We start from the raw sequence: 21,588 nt of genomic DNA on the forward strand, positions 1-21,588 counted from the left end.
CACATGCACGCACAAACACTTAACTAGAGGTGTCTATTCAACCTGTAGTCTAAAAAGAAAAGACACGATTGCATCACTTCCTTTCCATAAAAAAAAAAATGTGTGAAAACCACAAAACTCCCTCCCTCTATGTACATACATACTTACATACACATGTATATTATAAACACCTGTTTCTATACATCAGGTTAAACTCGTCAGACTGCTTCAAAATCAATCAAATTACAAATAATATATTTTTTAAAATCTATTGTAACATTGCAAACCTCTGCTCCAAGAGCCGAAGAAGTTTAAAGGTTAAACATTCGTTTCACAAACCGCGCATAAAGAATAAACATGCAACACACACCCACTCTTCTTCCCTTTTTCTCTTATTGTCTTTTCACTTTTAATCATCACTTTTGATTGATAGATTGATTGAATTCTGTGCCATGATTGGTCAGAAGGTGTTGATTAACTCCTGGAAGCTCAGATTTAGATCACAGGTTCTTTTATGATACAAACAAGTTATCGTTTCCATAGAAACAGAACACAGGATAAAAGCAGTAGAAGAGTTGAAGACATAGAAGAAGGACAAAATAAGAGGAAAGATGCATTAAACATTTTTAAGGAAGGCTGGTCTGGAAAATCGACTGTAAGAGGCCGGGAGGATGAGCAAGAGTGAGACCTACAGGTGGCGCTAATGTAATCTACTGGATTCCAAGCGCTGTTAAACAAAGAAGAAGAAGAAGCTAGGATCTGTAATGAGAAGTGTGTCTTTATGGAAGGTGAACCTCAGTGGAAGAGCCTCCAGTGTCAGCGTCAGGACAGAGGAGTTTCTCAGCGACATGCGTAAACAGCTCTCATCTTATAAAGAGCAGCTGGTCAGGGGACGAGTGTTTACAGCTGCTGTGATGTTAGTGAGATCAGGACGAGCTTCCTTCAGCTGAACGATGAGCCGCTCTTTAATAAATAAAAGGAATAGTTAGGAAACTGGCTGCAATGCATGAGGAATAAAACACCTTCAGCTCTTCTGTTATAGGACACACACACACACACACACAGATTGTCAAATCAGATCCTCAGAAATCTGCTGTTCTACAAACATGAAAAAATTTATTAAAGATTTTTTTTCATATAGAGCAGTGAGACATTCATGGTCATGAGGAAAACGAAAAAGAAAAAAAAGATTCCAATTACTCTCTCCCTCTTTCAAACACACACTCACACACTCACACACACACAGGATGTAGTTGTCTCTTGTACTATTCATATTCATATCATTATTATTATAATTATTATTCATTATATCATTACATGATCATTTCATTATTTCTTGTAATTACACCGGTCCGTTTCTCCCACAATGCATTGCAGTATCACATGGATTTACAGTTAGATTTTTTTATAAACATATTTTTATGAATATCACTAAACCAGGCAGAGGACGCTGAACGAACAGAACATATCTAAACGTCTTCTTAAACTGTCACACTCGAGTAATCGAGTGGCAGAATTATAGAATTATTGAAAAAGGGTGCAAAATAAAAATCTGTTTCATTCAATTACTCAAAATATTAGCACCCCTAGAAATGATTCATTTAAAGAGCAGACTATTACTTGTTATCTGTATAATAATGCTGTATTTTTTTAAATGTTTTGAGCAGATTTTTTATTAAAGTTTCAGGTTTGATATGTATATACCCCACACTTTGATTATCTCAGTGTGATTTGTTCTGTTTGTATTGATCATAAATAATACCAAAAAGTGTTTATTAAAAACCTCTAAGCTTCCTCTGTACCATGAGACTTTACACTAATATCCGACTCAACATAGTCCACCTGATAACCGCAAAAAATCTGCTCCAGATCAAAGACTAGGCGAGTTACGTCTGAATCTTTATCAAATCAAACTAAAGACACAAACACACACAATGCTGAACACACACTCACTCACAGCACACAGAAGAGAGCTCGAGAAAGTGTGTTGAGAAAAGTTCTGAATTTAGAACACTGGCTCTTGATCTGGTTTCTGACTCTGACACACACACACACACACACACACACACACACACAAATACACACGATACAGGAAGGTCTCATGAAGGGCTTATTATTAACCTGATACGATTGAACAGGAAGTGGAACACATGGGGTCATCATAAGACACAAAAATAGCTGTGGGAGGTTGTGATCTCTTTCTCTCACACACACGCACACACAAAGTGTTTGGGGAGTTTAAACAGAACCCGTGTGTGTTTTTCTCTACTCAAGTGATAAAACAGCGATCACGCTTAGGAGCCGGATAGAGTCGACTACAGGGGGGTGGGGGGTTTCTTTGGCGGGTGGAGGAATCGACTTTGAATCGACTCACTGCAAGAAGTGAAGGCTGCTCGACTGCGCTGCAGTAATGCCCTGCGTTCCCGGGGATAAGATAAGAGCGGCCACTTATGACATACAAAATTACTACATTGTTTATATCATTCTATATGTTAATGCCGACTCAGGTGACTTTGGTGATTTCTGCATGCCCTTAAATGGTTAGGGTTTGTTGAAACTTTTTTTCCATCATTTATTTTCCAACCAAGGACTGGAATCGTTTTATATAAGAACATTTTCAGCTCTATAGACCCCTAACAAAAGATTTCAATAATCTGCAACATCAAGCCAACCCAAGCGGCCAACGAATCATATGGATGGATTTCGCCCTGGTTGGGATTGATTATCAGATGAACAGGGTGAGGGTGTAACTCGCACCAGGATGTGTGAAACGCCACAGCGATCTTTCGCTAATCCTAAATTCTTTCATCTAAACTTGGTTTGAAGAATGCTGCATAAAAAAAAAAAACTAAAAAAAAACTACACCTTTAGGTACCAGACCCAGTTACACACACATACACACACACACACACATATACACACACACACATACACGGTTCGAGTCCCTCACTCTCGTGGCTGAATGTCCAACATAATCTCAGCCATGCTGATCAGCTTGGCTTCCTCCAGTGCGCTAATGAGACGCCCCAGTCTGGCGTTCCGGCCCTCTGATTGGATGAAGCGTCCCAGTAGCTGATAGGCCTGCTCGTAAAGCCCCTCCCTCTCGTACTCATACGCGAGATTGTCGATGGCCGTCCCCTTCAGCGCACGGCAGTTCTTCTGTAACGCTCGACCCACTCGCTTCCAGTCACGGCCCACGTGAGAAGCGAAGCGCTGCTGATCCATGGGAGTCAAAGCCCTGTCCTCTGTAAAAACACGTGCACACACACAGTTCAAATCATTAACCAAAACATCATTATCTTGCCATCGATCTTGCGCGTCAGAATGCAGTCTCATCCACTACCTGCCTGCAGATCACATGATCATCACATCCAACCAAAAGCAGGACCCAACTCTGAGCCCCAAGTCAAATTAATAAACCAAAAACCAATATCAAAGTCTCTTCAATTCATCGCCATTATTAATCAGGTTTTTGTGCTGCTTTATACATCCTTTGAAAATCATTAAAACCCATTAATTAATTACAATAATTAATAAACAAACCTATGCGGGTCATTAAATATATTGTTAACATGCACATTAAGTTGGTTTGTTCAGTTTTCAACAAAACAAATCGACTATGACGAGGTTAGGGAGGAGTGAGATGCTGACTTTACATTAGAAGAGATAAAGAAAGCAATAAGAGGAAAGCTGCAGGGTCACATGGATTTGGTGTTGAGTTTAATTTTATGAACACTGCTTGAGTCCTTTAAAAAAAATTATACTTTTGCACAATCCCTATTTGAGTCTAACTGAACACATGTAATGAGGATACAGATCCTTCATCATATTTTATATAAGTATATATAAAATATATAAGTGTGATCAAAAGATTGTGGCCCAGGTGTAGACATGTGACAGAATTAATACATCTGGTCTTTGTCCAAAATTTATTTTCTTTCCCAAACGTTCATCATATTTTCAATATCACATATTGCGAAGGGATCAAAGACATTACTCCAGCTTTAATCTCTCCTGATGCTAAGATATAGGCATTTAGTTTTAGCCAAAATCTTATTTATTTAAAAAAATTTTATACATACAGATATTATATCGAGCGGCACAGTGGGGAAGTGCTTAACAAAGCTTTGCTTGGTTCGATTCCCGGCCAGGCTCGATTCCTGTCTCTGTGTACATAGAGTTTGCATGTTCTCCCTCCGTGCTTGATGGGTTTCCTCCGGGTACTACGATTTCCTCCCTCAGTCCGAAGGTATGCAGGTTAGGCTCATTGGCGTTCACAAATTGCCCGAAGTGTGTGAATGAGTGTGTGTGTGTGTGTGTGTATGTGTACAGGCGCCCCTGATTGGCTATAGAGCCGTGATTAATGTGGGAGCACTAAGTACCTCTAATTCCTCCCCTCTGAGAGAGCTCGGCCAATCAGCTCTCTCTAGACCTCCAGCTGCGAGAGGTTACAGCATCATTCACACTTAATTTAATTGAAACTAAATATTATTAAAATGGAATTTTCTATTGAAAGTTAAGAAACTTGCCCCTTACTCTGTGTAATGTAATCAAGATTCCTTCACCTTTTTTCAGAATTTACCAAATTATTAAACATAATAATTAATAGTTAAAAATACATAAAAAAAAAAAAAAAGGAATTACCAGGGACGACCTGATACGATATTATTATGATACCTCCGTGCCGATACAATTACAAATTATCCTAATTCGATATTAGAAACAAATAAAAAAAATCTGAATGCTAAAAAAATAATAATAATAATAATAATAATTTGATACGAGAATGCTGTGCTGTCTGCTATTGTGTGAATATTTTAGAGCATGATTTATTAGCAGACTGGCTATCGAGAGAAGTAATGGATAGCTCCACCAAGTGGTTGTGAAATTTTGAAGGCCCTAAACATTTCTGAACCCCCAGTTTCCATGCCAATATGGTCACTATGGTCACAGTGTTTTGCCTTGTCTAATTGACATATATACTGTAAACTATTTATTTATTTATATTTTTTCAGTGTAGGGACAGCAGAATAAATACATTTGTAGATTTTTACATTGATGGCTTTAAATCTTCCCAAATATCTTGGGGTAACTCCTGGTGAGAAAAGGATACCTGCAGTCAAGTGTGTTCCCTGATAAAGAATGTGATGAGGACGTGCTCAGAATCCCTGTGCACTCAGTTTCAGCTCGTACAGTTTAAAGTGAAACACAAAATGCACTATCCTAGAACAAAGCTCAATAGCATTTACCCAAACGCCTCATCCATTTGTGACAGACGCAATGCCAAGAAGGTTCTCATACCTGCTCACACTTTTAGTTTTTTGTGTCCAGGTAATTGGCTTCTGGCAAGCTATATTTCACTCATACTGAACTGTTTATGAAACAGAGATCCCTCAGACTGTAAGCTTGCTTTGCTCGGTTACTCTGACGTAACCAGTGAATTAACTCACCATGTGCGGTTGCCTCTCATGTTTGGAATGATGGTGGCTAAGAGCATAATTTTGAGAGAGTGCAAGTCATCATTTCCTGCCTCGTTTAAGAGACGGCTGAACAAGATGCTTTCTTCTTTGTATCTTGAAAAAGAATCCTGCACGTCAGTGCAGCAGCTTTGAGAAAGTTGTATTCTCAAACCAAATACGTTTTTTTTTTCTTTACTCTTTTTTACACATCAGTTTGTTCACCTGGGCTCTGCTCTTGTCATGTTAATGATGGAGATTTTGTTAATGCATTTTTATTGTTAGAGTCACCATATTTTAGTCCACTCATTGTGGATTTATTATCACTTATTTCCTAAAAAACTAGACACGGATAATTGTTTTTACCAAATACTCTTTTATTTATTAAATATAATTTAATTTTAATACACACAGTTTGGATAAAATAATAAATTAACTGTTGCTCACCAAACTGGTGTTTCTGGAACATGAAGCAGTCCTTAGGCACTTCCTTTTGCGTCTGGACGGGTGGAATGTAGCTGTTCTGTAGCTGCTGCTCGAGCAGCGTGACCTCGTCGTCCCGCAAACGCACGGGCTGTAAACCAATCGGACACATCAGTGTGATTATAACGTTTAGTTACAAATTAGATTAAAACTTTGTGTAAAAGCAAGTTGTCGAATACAGAAATTATTTCACCATTAACGTCGTAGAGTTCTCCTTTTTTTTTTTTTTTTGGGCCAGTTTATTTACAAAATGTGAGCAACTGGGAGAGGGTGTGACTGAGCATATGAGTGAGTGTACGTGTAAGCCTGCGAGTGAGTGTATGACCAAAAGAGTGGGTAAGTGAGTAAGTGTGTGATTGAGTAAGTGAGCGAGTGAGTGAGTGAGTAAGTACCTGAGACTGGTATATGAGCTGTAGACAGAGCTCTGGATCCTGAATGCTGTTGTCCAGGGTGTGTGTTCCTGCCTTGAGCATGGACTCCACGCCCAGACCACTGGGAAGCGAGAGTAGGCGTGATGCATGCTGGGAGAGGAACTGAAGCAGCGAGCCACACGAGTAGCTGTCGAGGAAACGCCTACAGGGAAGGATATCCATGAACTTCAGCTCCACTCCCAGGAACGGGTCGGCGTCGTGAAGCTTGAGGATCTCGTAACCATCAAGTCCACCTGCAACATCTAATCACAGCACAGGGTCACTAACACCGAGATCTCCTCCGCCATATTTACATTAAAATCATATGACCATTATATTATATACCATTATATTTTATATTATATATAAATATTATTTGGAATTAGAAAAAATTATTGCAGAACATCTCAGACTGACAGTTTAGAGCTGCTGCATGACACAAGACACAAAACTCTGATGCGATCAATGATACCTTACACAAAAACATTTTTTACTCTAGATTTTTTGAAAGCATGTAAAAAATTAATACAGATTAAGGACTTCAAATATTAATTATTTATAGCTTCTATTTCAATAAGGAGCCTTAAACTGACACACACACACACACCTGTGAGTGTGAGTTTAATGGTCTTGAAGATGCTAAACTTCTCCTGTTGGTCTTTGTAGAAGGACAGAAGATCAGGTTCAGGACTGCAGCAACGCAGGAACAACACAACACACCCCGACCAGGCACGATCGTCCAGACCGCTCACAGCCGACTTCTGCGAAAACACACACAACTAATTACACAATTACCTTCCTAAATCCAAAACCCCACACTCACATCAAGGTGAGGTGAAAACATAACCAGAGGGTGTGTCTGTGCGTGTGTATAATGAAAGAGTTGACAAGAAGTCATTGAGATGAAGTGGGCGGGGCTTACAAAGCATCAAAGCAGATTGTAAGTGTGACTTCATGCAAATGAGTTGCAAAGTGAAGTGGATGTGACAGTGGACACAATGGGCAGTGGAGTAATTCTGTTTTTTTTTTTACCCCACTTTGTAAAGGCACGACCAGGTCGATGTCTGATTTACATAAAAGAAAGCAGCACTGTTTTTCATGTTTATTAAAATTTTCTATTTTAGAACATTAACCACTCTAACACACCTCTAGGATTGGAGACACCCACTTGTAAGAGGGTAGGGAAAAGACAGAGAGAGAGAAGGAGTGAGAGAGAGAGAGAGAGAGAGAGAAGGAGTGAGAGAGGGGTATGAATAAAATCCAGGTGGTCGTACCTGTGTACCTGTGTTTCTGTCCATTTTCTGAGCATTCCAAACTCCTCTGTTCCACACAGAGCCTGAAACAACATTCAGGAACGACTGTTACGCAAACAGACATGCTGAAGTTCAGCACTATTACATATCTTAAACACACACACACTGATTTATAGCCATTATGTATTTCTAATTGAAGCTGATTTTCCATTGACCTCCCTGTACCTGGATAAGTAGACAGATAGATGTATAAATGAATGGTCAGTATAAATGAATAAATGAATGGTCAGGTGGATGGATGAACAGATGAATGGATAGATAGATAGAAAACTAATGGATGATTATGTGATTGAAAGGATAGACTAAAATAGATTGGGGGGGGTAACTGTATGAATGTATGGGTATATAAATGAATAGATAGACAGATAAAGAGAAAAAAAGAAAAAGATAAAAAAAAATGGCTGGATAAATGAATGGACCAATGGATGGGTGGACAGATGGATAAATAACAATGATTTAATACACTTTACAAAGTGTATTAATAATTATATTAATATTAGATACACAAAAAAAAGATGGATAAGTGGACAAATGGATAAGGGAATAAATAAACAGATAAATGGTAGATGGTCTGATGGGTGGACAGACAACGGATGTAAATTTAAAAAAGTCAGCTGATTGATTAAAGGATGAATAAATAAATGTATTATTGTTGACTCGTCACAGGACATTAAACTCTTTCACTTGAATCAGTTCTTTTTCCGGGACAAGAGACGGATTAAACTCTCTCTCTGCCTCTGAATCGGATCTGATCAGGTGTGTGTGTGTGTGTGTGTGTAACTTGTCCCTCGGCTCGGTGTCTCAGCTCGTTCCTGAAATAACGAACAGAAAGTTTCCTCCTTATCGTCTGACTCTCAAACCGCAGCTCGTGCGCGCAGGGACAAACAGGAAGCGCGCGAGTCACGTCACGCGAGTTTCGCTTGCAGGTAACATTAATGGAGCGCGAGACGGAAAAAAATGTCATGGCCCCAAACAAATCGTAACTTTTAAACTCCAAACCAAGTCGTTGTGAGGAATTCAGATTTTTATCACACACGAACAGGTCGAATTTCTGTTTAATGTAAATGTTTCCACTGACTGGAACAGTCTGACGTTTCAAGCTAACAAGCTACTTAGCTAAGACAGTGAACAAAAAGCATTTAATTACAACGTAGCGAAGCTAATAAACAGCAATAGAATAATTAAACTACTCACTCGCCGATGGACAGAGCCTTGTCCGAAAAAAAAAAAAAAACAGCAAGACTTTGGAGTACAGAAGTTGTTTTGAAAGTCGGACAAAACACAGTGTCTAAGTTGATCTGTATGGGAACGCAGCTACGTCACCACATAGTGAATTCAGATTGGATGAATCGCTCATGCGCCTAAAGCTGATTGGTCAAAAGTTTATGGGCGGCGATCTACCCAGATATAGGAAAGCAGAATCGGGACTAGCCGTCTATGCTAACTATGGGAACGCGTCCGCCATATTGGAAAGGTCAACATTCCGGTACACAGAGATGTCCCGATGTAGTTTTAAAAACTCATAAAGCCGTAACTTGATTTAACTTTAATCTGTTTTTAGTATTTGTTTTGTTCGAATGTCACAGACATATAGCAGTATATTATATGTCCGTGACATAACTTCATTATAATATAACTTTAAACAGTCATATGTATCTTTTTTTCTGTAAACTGCACGGAACAAACACAATCAATGAATGCTAATCAATTGTTTAATTACTGCCGTTATATAATTAAATGCAAAAACACTTATTTAAACCCAACAATAATTATAACAATAACATCATTATTCATATTAGTACGGGTTGACAACAGTTTCAACAATTTTATTATCCCTCTGAACATTCCTTGTTTACTCGCGTATGCCATTTATATCTACATTTAAGGTGTAAAAATAACAGATAAAAGTTTAAGATATAAGTCAAGTCAGTGAACTTGGCAGTGATCTTGAAAACTTGCCCTTCCCAAGATGGCAGCGGAGAGAAGACGCGGTGACGTCAGGCCGTGACGCGGAGCAGGAGTAACCGGAAGTAACAATAAACAATCTTATCTGTCTGCAGCAGGAAATAAACCGCAGTGGCAATAGCAGTGTAGCACGTTTCTAAGATCAGTTTATTTTTTTATTTTTTTTGAGCATTACATTGCTGTATTATATTGGAGTGAAAGACAGATAAATGGAGCTTCCAGAAGAAATCCTTGCCCACATTTTCTCTTTCCTCCCTCTGAAGGATAAGTGCAGTGCCTTCCAGGTGTGTAAGGCCTGGTCCAGCAGCTTCACCTGTTCAAGTGCGTGGACACACACAGAGATCAGGTGAGATATAATGATTTAGTCTAATGCAACAGGTGTTTTTGAATTGTGTGTGTGAAACTTTCTGTCTTTCCAGGTGTGACTCTGGAGAATGTGTTCCTCAGAGGTTCTCTGACCTTCTGCCGTGTATCAGACAGTTGAAGCTGATCATCAGTGTGGCCGACCCTGCGCACCGGGAGACTGCGCAGTGGGTTCTGCAGCAGGTTCTATCCCAGGGCAAAGGGCGCCTGCGTGGGTTGTGTGTGTGCTGTTCGGGGACCCCGCCTCTGTTCTACGCGGGATACGACCTGCTGCAGGGACTGGTGGACGTCTTGACAAACGGCTCGTCTTTGACGGCACTAGACCTGAGGGGCGTGCCGTTCACCCTGAGCGACAGCTTTGTCAAGAGCATAGCCACGCTGTGCCCCGCCCTGCGGAGTCTCTTTATCAACAACGGCTCTCTGGTGTGCGGCGTTGTCCCGAAGACCACCAGGGACATCCTGAAATGCTGTCCAGCCCTGAACACCATCGGGCTCTTCCAAGCCAGCTTGTCTTGCGACGTCTTTCGAGACCTCCTCGAACCTCAGAGAACAGACCTGAGGCTGCTGGAGCTGCGCTGCGAGCGCTCGCTGAAGTATGTCATCCCGCTCTGCGACGAAGTCTGGGCAGATGTTAGACGCAGACATCCCGGGCTTAGAGTGGACCTGGAGCTGGACCACACCCTCCCGGAGCTGCAGGTTCCCATCGTGCTTCAGCCCAGCATCCCTGTGAGACAGCTCCGCCTTCACACCTGGACCTTCCTGCTGGATGAGATACACCTCGTGGCGCAGAGTTACGCGGGAACGATGGAGGTGCTTGAACTTCAGACCACCGCGTCCCCGGAGCTCAATGTGGAGCTGGTTGCCTTGGCAACGCAGTGCACCAAACTGCGCGAGGTTCACTGTTACTGTGTGGTTTCACAGAACGTCATAGAAGCGTTCTGCTCGCTGTGTCCTGACTTGCGCAGATACACGCTGAAAACACGCAAAGAGCTACACCCGTGGACTTGCACCACACTTAGATAACACACAGATAACTCACAGATAACACACACACGCACACACACTTAACAGTGCTGCTGAGCTCTGCACCTTGATTGGTCAGAAGGAGTTGTTTGAGTTAATTCTCTGTAACAGCCGCTCTCGTGCAGGCTTACATTAATTCGCTAAATTTTTATACGTTATTGGTTGCTATAGCAACAGCTCATTCACTGAGACGAGCATGGTACAAAAAATTTCAACAGTGTAAATGAGTTGAGCAATGAATCTGCTTTAAATTTTGCGTTAAGCTTTAACATTTCTCCATGGATGACGCGATGAGTGCATCCATCCCACAAATTAGGGTGACTCCGCCCCCTACAGACCAGATTTGGCGCCCTGTGACTTCTGGCTTTTCCTAAAATCTAAATCATCTTTAAAAGAGGAAGAGATTTCAGACCGTTCAGACGCTGGGAGACGTGTGTGAGGTCCCAGGGTGTCTGGTGCGAAGGGGACAGAGGCGTCATGTGGCGTTCTTGTGTCTTGAGTAAATCTCTCTATTTTTCATATTACACCACTCGGTGCTTTCCGGACAGACGTTGTATGTATGTGTCTACAGTTACACTCGAAATTATTCAACCCTCAATGACCATTAGGGGGGATTACTAACTTGCAGCTGTCTGTAATAAATAAATGGAACAAGAGCAATTTAAAAGCTAAACACAACTAATATAACAAGTAGTTTCTCCAAATTCTAAACACAATGGCCCATTTTAATGATAACTGCAGTTTCAGAATGATTTACCCCCCCTGAATAAAATCTCTCATCAGAGCAGAAATTCGTAAAAAAAATCCAGTGTTGTCTCACAGATGAGCACCGATGAGATGTCTCAGGTGGACTTAATTTAGAACACCTGAAATACCTGGACCTGTCTGGTGATTTGATGATGGAGATGGTTGACTGCATGTCAAGAGAGTTAAGAGAAGAGATCACTGCCTCGCACAAACAAGGACAAGAATGTAAACAAAATAGCAAAGGTACTAAATGTTCCTAGAAAGAAAAAAAAGAAGCCAGGTTCCCAGGTTCAGCGTTAAAGGAACAGCGGCTACACTACCTGGACGTGGCAGAGAGATAAAGCTCTCACCTGATGATTCCTGGGGAGGCTTGAAGAAGTGTTAAAAAACCCTCGCTTGACTCCAGAGGACCTACAGAAAGATTTGGTTGCCGGAACCCCTTAGGTTTCACTCTAAACTATAAGGCGCATACTGAACACTGAGGGTCAGTCCTAGACGTACCGCGCTACTGATCCTAAAACACCAAAAAAAATCGTCTCCAGTATGCTTAGAAAACCGTTAAAAAAAAAAAGTTTCTGTTGTTTGGACTGGTGAATGTTTTGGCCTTATGAATCAGCACTATGTTTTGGAAGAAAAAGTGTGAAGCATATGCAGAAAAGTGCCCCGTGCCTATAGTAAAGCCTGGTGATTGCTCGGTGATGGTCTGGGTTCGCTTTACTGTGTACAGCGCAAGATGGATTCAGTCAAGTATCCTTGAAGAAAACCTCATGACATCTTGTGAGGAAGCTGAAACATTGATGTCGTTGGCCCTTCAAACAGGACAATGACCCCAAGCATGCTTCCATAAGTTCACTCAGGCAGGTTTCAAATGAAGTCCTGAAAGGTTCTAGAGAGGCCATCACAGTCACTGTCTTTGGTGGTATTTGAAAAAGCAATTGCAGCACGCAAACCCAAGAATCTTACGGAGCTGGAGGTCATTACTCATGAGGAACAGGCTGAGATCCCTCAGAAACACTGCCAGACGCTAGTGTCTGTAATTGTTTAATTCAAATTTGTAAATATTTGTAATAAGCATAAATTCCAATGGCAGATGAATAATTTTGTGTGTAACTCTATGCGTACACACACACATACACACACACTCCGATGTCTTTTAGTCTCCTCCTCCACTTCAGGAACGTCAGTCATGTCTGGTTTAGTGATCGAGAGAGCAGAGCTCCTTAATTTTAGTTTGAACTTTTCAGGTCTAACCAAACTTCTTTTGGGCTAAAAGTTTCATTTAGTGCCTTAAATAGTTTTGAAGATTTTTATCTCGAGCCCAACAGCACAGATCTGTCACAGCCTCCCTGTAGAGGTTTTCTCCAAGCTTTCAGTTGTGCGGCACAATTTCAAATAAACTAGAGCATATAGGGAGGGGGTGTAAACTTATTCTCACAAAGATTATGAAATATTTATTTTGTACACAGAAAACACTAATTAATTTCAGGGAAATACAGAAGTTTATTATTGTGTATTTACTGTATAACAGACGCACATGGGGGGGGTATTCACCTGAGGGGGTGCAAACTTTTGCACTTATTAAAGTGCCTTTGTCGTTGCATAATGTGTTAATAAAAGTCTCTGATGTGTATGTCAGTGTGTGTGTGTATGTTTATTCGTAGTAGGTGAAAGAGAAATCGTAGAAGTGTGTGAGCTCGCGTCCCTGAGCAGCACTGATGTGATTGATGTGTTTGACGAATTTGAGAGTCTCTTTGTCTCTGTACACCAACGCCAGCGAGTTCTCCTCAGGGTACACAGTCAGGAGCTGCAAACACACACACACACACACTATTACTACAAAATGTTGAATTCTTTTCTTTAAACCCATTTAAACAGAAGTCTAAGGGCAGATGCTGAACGTATTGTCGTCACTCATTTGTTAAACTCTTCAGGTAAAGGTGTGAGAAAATCTGTTCTGTCTCAATTTTATTCTATTCTATTTTATCTGTATACAGTAAGTCCCCTACATACAAACGAGCATGAGTGTGCTCGTAAGTCCAGTTTGTTCTTAAGTCCAACAAACATTGTCTCTGTACCAGAAATACGAACACAATCGGCTATACACAGTATAAAACTAACATTTTCCACGATCTTGTCCTTGTTCTTTGAAATAGTGCTGATGGTTGAACAATTTGTGTTAAAAGAACGAGTGATGTCCGCCATCTTTTTACCTCACTCCATTCTCCCAATTTTTTACACTTTTGTCTCCATTTTTATAGCTCGGCGCTTCTTAGCAGTACTGGCTTCATCGCAGCTGTTTTCACGGTCGCTTCCAGACATCCTGGGATATGTGCTGCACGCACACCGGACCTTTGATCTAACCACCGCGACTGAATATCTGCAAATGCATGTTCGTAACTCGAATGTTCGTATGTAGGGGACTCACTGTAGCGGTTTTTACAAAGGTCATTGTCGCAAAACAGCTTTACAGAATCAGACAGTCTCGTAATTCTGTCTCAAAACCTTGTCTGTCTTAGCGCTCCAGTGGAACGTCTGCAGGTTTACATCTTAGTGTGTGTTTTACTGATTGATGACGTTTAACAGCCGCCCTTTAGACTTTGCTAGAAACTTAGCGTGATGTCATCACCGACCTCCTCATCTTCATCGTGCGCAATGTACGAAGTGAATCCGCCAAACTCCGCCTTCCAGTCTGAAACAGAAAGACAGTTTTAATCAAAAAAGATAACAATTCAGCAGACAAAAAACGGCGGGGGTGAGACAGGAGTGAGACGGGTGTCTGAGAGAAAGGACATCTGGTGTCTGGGTGGAGCATGACGGGTGTCAGGAATCAGACGGCTGCGAGACAGATGTCAGAATGGAGAGAGACAAATCACTAGACAGATTTTAAACAGGAGTGAGACAGGTGTAGTGAAGGTGTTAGAAGTGAGACAGATGTTAATAGTAAAAAAAAAAGAGTGAAAATAGGACAGGTGTCTGAGAGGTGTGAGGCAGGTGTGATAAAGGGGTAAGACAGGTGTAAATAACCAGTGAGACAGGTGTTACCTGTACAGCCCACATGGAGCAGCAGGTCCAGGGCGAACTCTCGATGTACAGAGTCGTGTAGCAGCGTGTAATCACCGTGAGACCAACGCCGGAGCTCACCAACACACACAGGGGGACCTGCAACACACACACATGAGAGAGAGAGAGAGAGAGAGGTAAACATCAGCATTTCCTGGGAAAAAGTTCAATGTGAACACATTACATTATTAAGTCAAACCAGCCACGCCCCCTCATGATGTCACAGCATATGACTAAAGATAAATGAAAGAAAAGAAAGAAGGAAAATAAAGAATTCAGTATTTAGAGACACATGGGGACGTCTGATCACCTTTGGGTTTTGTCTCCAGTGATGAAGAACTGCTGCTGGGGCCCTGAACATCTGGTTCATTTCTCTCGTCCCCTCTCTCGTCTGTGTTGCTCTGTCCACCCCGCCCCTCGCTCTGACCGTCCCGCCCCTCGCTCTGACCGTCCCGCCCCTCGCTCTGACCGTCCTGCTCCTCGGTGTCGCTCTCATCGTCCCCAGCAGCGAGGGCGTGCAGCTTCAGCCCCGTCATGTTGGACAGCAGGAGGAAGAACGCCTCAGACGAAAGCAAATCCCAGCATTCCTTCACACATGAGGGCAAATTCTGCTGCTGTGCTCGGGCATAACACCTACACACACACACACACCACTCTCTCAGTAACACCTATTCCCTGAATGATGAGGATTTAAATCATAAAAACACAAACCTCATCAGCGGCCCACCTCTTATTGGGCGGTCCCCTCCGCTCCCACTGGACTTCAGCCGAGCGTAACGCCTCCACCACCTGCTGATACTTCTCCTCCTGGTGAGGACAGGAAGCGACAATTAAGCGATATCATGCTCGAGGTCATGCTGTTGTACCCAATATCAGCACGGCTGTGATGCGGTCGTAGGCACGAGGAGCAGCCTGAGTACTGAAAATATCACAGCCGTGCTGATATTCAGTACAACAGCACGCCCTCGAGTGTGATATAGCTTTTATACGCCAGTTCCACAGACACCATTTATTATTAACAGATTGTGATTTGTTTCTTTATTTAACCAGTTTATTTTACAGTTATTTACTAGTTATACACACATCCTTCAGCGCCTGGAAAAACAAACTAAAAGTGACTGGCGGAGCTGACGAGCGACAGTTAGAGTAATTAACAGGAGGTGTAATTAGTGTTAAACTCTTAGTGATACTCTGTAGCCAAAAGGTGAGGAGAATAAACCATGGAGGTGGTGGACAGTCCTGAGAAATTCACCAGATTTACTTTATATTTACACTTATTACACTTTAGAATATCAGCTCCGTTAACTTCCAGGTTCTGGGGTCGAATCCCAACTAGTGTTAAATGGAAAGCTAGTGCACTATGTAGGGTGTACAATCGTCAGGCAGCTGCTCTCTCCTCAGTACTGCGGACCGTACAGACCTACTCCCACCCACGCTGAGACACACAGTTAGTGTTATTAACCACTGGACAACACCTGGGACACGCCCACTCATACACAGAGTTACACCTCACAGTGCTGTTACTGTCTATTATCATCACATGTGCAACATTTTTCGCCCAATCAGATTACTCTGTCAGAACTAACAGAGAACTCAGGGCACACACTGGGTGGGGTGCCAACACTTTACAGCTTCTGTTAGAGAGAATTTATCAACGCTTTATCAACGAGTTGCAGAGTACATCTCAGGTAATAAAAAGTCAGACTCAGATTGTTTTTTTTAAACAGAGGCAGAAATCTGTTGAACTCTATCACAGGTCGAGCTGGTTATCCCTCCTATACACGTGATTATGCCTGGGTCAGGTGTGGTTTATTTTACACATCACACCACACACATCATAAAAGCAGTGCGTGTGTGTGTGTGTGTTTGTGACCGGGGATCTGTGGGCGTGGCCTCACCTGCAGGAAGTTCGGCAAGCGGATTTCTGAAGTTTCCTCGAACTCCTGCTGCACCTGAGCCTGATACAGAGGATCCATGTACATCTCATTCACCCACTCAAATAATGCTGACTCCTGAACACACACACACACACACACACACACACTATAGCTGGGACATTGGATAGCACTATATGTGTGAAAAAAATGTTTAAGATTATAATGTTGTTTCGAGAACAGACATCCTGGAGAAAAAGAGGAAATGATTTTGAATAAAGCCGCACGTGTGTGACACGTGAGTCCTCGCTAATGCTAACTCTTCCTGCTACATGAACCACCATAGGGTCTGGGGGCGGGGCTTTCTGGATATAGACAAGCTTTGTGTTTTGAGACTCATTCTCACCTCATTTTGACAAATCTTATCTAATGCACCCTTAATTATGATGATAATAATAATAATAATCAAATGTAAAGTTAACTAAAAATAGAAACAACAGAAGCCAGCAGCCTAAACTGAATGTTTAAGTGACTACAAACACTAAAAAAGGAAAATGAAAAGCGTGTTAGTGTTAAACCCTGAGCCTGACTCACGTCTCCAAGCACGTGTGTGAGACGTGGAACTGCGGGTTCTGCCCAGCGCCGGGGTCTCGGCAGGGACGGACCGTGGAACCACCCGCCCAGAGACAAGCGGCACTTCTCATCCGTCAGAACCTCAGATACCTGAGAGAGAGAGTGTGTGTGTGAGAGAGAGAGAGAGAGAGAGAGAGGGGGCAGGGGGGATTTTAATAAAGAACACTTTCACATGAGGAATCCATTTCTGAATCAGACTGAAACTGATTCTTTTGATTTATTTGCTGTTGGTTTAAGTTTAGTTTCACATCATTAAACACAGTGGAATGTTAAAACTCATTCTGTGTGTGTGTGTGTGTGTGTGTGTGTGTGTGTGTGTTTGTGGCTGAAACCGTCCTTGAAACACACTTTCACTGATCAGAAACTGATGAAAAACAGAGGGGAAAACATTAAAAAATAATAATTACAGCATGTAGAAATCAGAAAGCACGGGGAACGAGGGGGAACGAGAACTAAAACATGATGAAATAACTGAACGGGTAAGAAGTTTAAAAGATTTCACATGCTTTTATTTCTGAAAGCAGGACACGTGGCAGTACAACACACACACACACACACACACACACACACACACACACACAGAGCCGATTCACTCTCTGACTCTGAAGTGGATTGAGACTGGCTCGGACCCGTGTGTGAGCAAACACACCTGTGTTGTGTTCTCAGCAAAGAAACCACAGTCTTGTTTTCACACACACACACACACACACACACACACACACACACACACACACACACACACACACACACCACAGTCTCAGTTTCACACCTTCACTCAAACAGTTAATAACTGATTGATAAATTAATAAACTGAATCCAACAAAGAGATCATGAGGAGGTAAGGGTCGAATGCATTGTGACGCAAAGCTAGAGAGGAACAGAATTATTGGCACCCACTAGGAGGAAGTAGGACAGCGAGCTCGGCGAGGGTGAAGTAAAAGCAGAAATGACGGATGTGTGGTGAGCCGTTACACACCTCAGGGGTGAAAAAGCAGTGGCTACACTTTCTCTAGACTACATAAACAATTTCTCTCTCTCTCTTTCACACACACACACACACACACACAGTTATCTGATCAAAAAAAGACTAGCTTTGTGTTAATTAGTTTATTCATGTCATGTGAGTGTATGTGTGTGTGAATGTAAGTGTATATGTGTGTGTGAATGTGAGTGTGTGTGTGTGTGTGTGTGTGTGTGTGTGTGTGTAATAACCTGATGGAAGGAAACAGGAGAGACTTCAAAAAACAACAAGGTGTTCCAGCAGGGCAGCAGAGACTTCACTACACTCACTGGCTCACAGTGTTCTACACACACACACACACACACACACACACACACATTGATATTAGGGTGGTGATTCCTCCACTCTGCTTGGTCACATACACACACGCTCACACACATTCACACACTCTCCCCCTCACTCACAAACATGCATTCACACACACTCATTCTCACCTCCCCTCACACAAACACACTCTCACGCACACACACACTCTCATGCACGCACACACTCTCATGCACGCACACACTCTCATGCACGCACACACTCTCACACACGCGCACACACACACTCTCACGCACACACACCGTCTGTGCTGTACAGATCTAGCGCTCCTCCATCACTCGGGTTCCAGGGAGGCAGCAGGTAAAAGATAAAAGCGACTCTCCGGCCCTCGAGCTCATCATCGTGACACAGCAGGACGTCTGTGAAGATAAGATCAGATAAGATGAGATATCCCTTTATTCGCCCCGAAGTTTTGCTCTTCTTTAACACACAAACACACACACCCTGAACCTTGTTAATTTATTACCTGTTTGCTCGTATTTAGCGCAGAAAATATCCACTGTCGGCTCCAAGTCCACTCCCAACACCTCCGACAGCCAGGGTCGGAACTGCAGGATGAGAAGTGATCTAACACACACACACAAAGGTTACATATACACACAAACATTCCTGCAGTATAAAACCCTGTATAGACTGAGCGCTCAGACCTGATCTCAGAGATGTGATGCTCGTTCCTCTTCTTCAGATCGTCAGACTGTAAGAGACACACGATTCCACATCACACATCACCACGTTAAACTCACAACCAGAACACCTGCACACTGACAGAGGTAACATCTACACCTACACACACCTGCTGGAACTTGTACAGGTCGTTGGATTTGCTGTGAAAGCGGAGCCGCAGGAGCTCATCTCTCAGGTTCTCCACGAAGCTCTCGCTCTGAATGAAGTTCCTGATCGCACAGTGTGGGAACGGCTCGCAATCCAACTGCACGCCACCTGCAACATCACACACACACACACACCTGTCACACATCAGGAATGACACACCACTGTACAGCACACGACATCGCCAGAGCTCGGTGCAGAACTGTCGGCACCCTTTACAAAATCGAACAAACACGGCTGACTCTCTTCTAAAAACGTCTCTCTTGTATAGAATTCAAATGTGTTTGATGAATTGGCACGCCTTAAATATTTGCAAAAAACTTGCCAATTTAAGGAAAACACTTTGTAGTTGATGTTTTATTCCCTCTTTCATTCAAAGCATGGTTGCCTCTGCCAGGAGGTTAGGACCTGGTGAAAAATGGAGTCTTAAGTTTAACCCTAGGGTTAAACTTTATTTTAAATATTTGTGAAATCAAACTCGAGGTTATTGTGATGACCATCTCATGTGACGTGATGAAGGCCGGGCCAACATCACTCCAAACTTGATAGAAACTGCAAGCTTGAATCAGGTATAATCTGAGTGGGCGGGGCTTGCATGCATTTCCGTGTCAATCACAGTGACCACGGCCAATCGTGGACAACGTGTGTGTGACAGATGGACGACTGCACTGTTCCTGGAGTGTGTTACAGCATGTAACAGGGGAAGTACACATGAGACTCAGCATTAATATTTTTAGTTGTTGCACAACAGGAAGAAAAGTTTTGCGTTTTATTTAAATCTAAATTCTCAATGTGTCCAGATAGAATGCATCAACTGTATGCTCTGTGGGGTGCCAATACTTTTAAAACCATTAACATATGTGTGTGTTAATGTGAATCCCTACATCTCCCCTGTGTGTGTGTGTGTGTCTGCACATGTTGCTCCCCTCACAGTCATGTTTCTGTATTAATCAGTAAGTGTCTCTCAGGTCTGATCTCAAGCTGATCTGTCTGATCTCTTGTTTCTGCTATGACGTCATGCCAGTCTGATTAAACCCAAGTCTGATCTCAGCTACACTCAGTGCGGCAGTGTCCACGTGCGCGCCCCTCTCTCTCTCTCTCTCTCACACACACACACACACACACACACCCTGAGAGAAACTCGTCTTGCTCCTCCAGGCTTCTCTCACTCCGCTCCGAATCGCTCCGTCCTGCAGCTCCGGGTTGATCGCGGTGACGTCACCTGCTTTATTCTTTTTAGCGCTTTTCCCCTGACTTGTGGCGCTCGAGCGCCGTTTAGCAGACATGTTAGCCTCTGAGGCGAGTCCGTCGCGTGGATATGACGTAATCGGAGCGCTCGCGCCAAGCGTTTCTCCTTAACAGCACAGACAGCTTTAAAAGACAAAACCAAAGTCCAGTTATCTGAGACAAAAAATAAAATAAAATGTGGTTAAAATGTATATTTAAAAAAAGGTTTTGATTTGTGTGTGTGTAGATTCTTTTTTTTTCCTTCAATAAAACTAGAGGAAGAAAAAAAAGTTTAAACAATTGACAGGTGAAGATCTGAATATTGTCTCCTGATGGTTTTCCAGTTTTTAACTGTGCAATGTGTGTGTGTGTGTGACTTTGCTTACGAATGTTTCTGGATGACAAGAGAAATTTTGATGTTTTGTGTGCCGAGATGCTTTTCAGATCACCACGGTGGTACAGAGTTACTGCAGCCTTCCTGTTCACCCGGATCAGTCTGAGCTCTCTCTCTCTCCCTCTCTCTCTCTGTCTCATCAAGGTTTCCTGCTTAAACTCTACAGACTGTGAAATCCCCCCATGGGATCAGCAGTGTCTGAAATCCTCAATCCAGCAACCATTCCATGAGCACACATTTTTCTGATGTTCGATCTGAGGTGTCTGTCCTCCATCTGAATGCCTTAAAGTCCTGCATATAAACTACTGACACATGATGTACAAAAAAAAGTACATCATCATTCACTATTAACATAAAGACCTTTAATTCTCCAAATAATATGGTTTTGATTACCTGCATTTTATGGCTCTTTTAATAAATGTGCTGCTTCATTCCATACCTCCTGTTTCACTCATAATGCTGCTGCTGTTATATATACGCACATATTG

At 42.4% G+C, this 21,588-nt stretch overlaps 3 protein-coding genes across 3 annotated transcripts; 1 reads left to right on the forward strand and 2 right to left on the reverse strand.

The window, feature by feature from the left end:
• Nucleotides 1–1,068: 1,068 nt before the first annotated feature.
• On the reverse strand, nucleotides 1,069–8,949 carry tradd (tnfrsf1a-associated via death domain). Its single transcript, XM_053512523.1, has 6 exons — nucleotides 8,836–8,949; nucleotides 7,603–7,664; nucleotides 6,936–7,089; nucleotides 6,311–6,591; nucleotides 5,883–6,009; nucleotides 1,069–3,224 (listed from the first exon to the last, which is right to left on the reverse strand). Exons 2-6 carry the CDS (start codon nucleotides 7,624–7,626, stop codon nucleotides 2,926–2,928), a joined length of 885 nt encoding a protein of 294 aa, XP_053368498.1. The 5' UTR covers nucleotides 7,627–7,664; nucleotides 8,836–8,949; the 3' UTR covers nucleotides 1,069–2,925.
• A 757-nt stretch (nucleotides 8,950–9,706) lies between these two features.
• Nucleotides 9,707–11,264, forward strand: fbxl8 (F-box and leucine-rich repeat protein 8). The gene is made up of 2 exons (XM_053513778.1): nucleotides 9,707–9,952; nucleotides 10,026–11,264. The coding sequence occupies exons 1-2, from the start codon at nucleotides 9,816–9,818 to the stop codon at nucleotides 10,990–10,992; spliced, it is 1,104 nt and encodes a 367-aa protein (XP_053369753.1). The 5' UTR covers nucleotides 9,707–9,815; the 3' UTR covers nucleotides 10,993–11,264.
• Nucleotides 11,265–13,238: 1,974 nt separating this feature from the next.
• On the reverse strand, nucleotides 13,239–21,197 carry ogfod1 (2-oxoglutarate and iron-dependent oxygenase domain containing 1). The gene is made up of 14 exons (XM_053513777.1): nucleotides 21,093–21,197; nucleotides 20,609–20,850; nucleotides 19,445–19,590; nucleotides 19,299–19,345; nucleotides 19,118–19,218; nucleotides 18,894–19,010; nucleotides 18,519–18,610; nucleotides 17,268–17,396; nucleotides 16,698–16,811; nucleotides 15,527–15,606; nucleotides 15,110–15,432; nucleotides 14,782–14,898; nucleotides 14,370–14,428; nucleotides 13,239–13,543 (listed from the first exon to the last, which is right to left on the reverse strand). Exons 2-14 carry the CDS (start codon nucleotides 20,763–20,765, stop codon nucleotides 13,391–13,393), a joined length of 1,635 nt encoding a protein of 544 aa, XP_053369752.1. The 5' UTR covers nucleotides 20,766–20,850; nucleotides 21,093–21,197; the 3' UTR covers nucleotides 13,239–13,390.
• Between the last annotated feature and the right edge of the window lie 391 nt (nucleotides 21,198–21,588).

This window comes from Clarias gariepinus, chromosome 15 (assembly GCF_024256425.1).
Source record: "Clarias gariepinus isolate MV-2021 ecotype Netherlands chromosome 15, CGAR_prim_01v2, whole genome shotgun sequence".
Lineage (NCBI taxonomy): Eukaryota > Metazoa > Chordata > Actinopteri > Siluriformes > Clariidae > Clarias > Clarias gariepinus.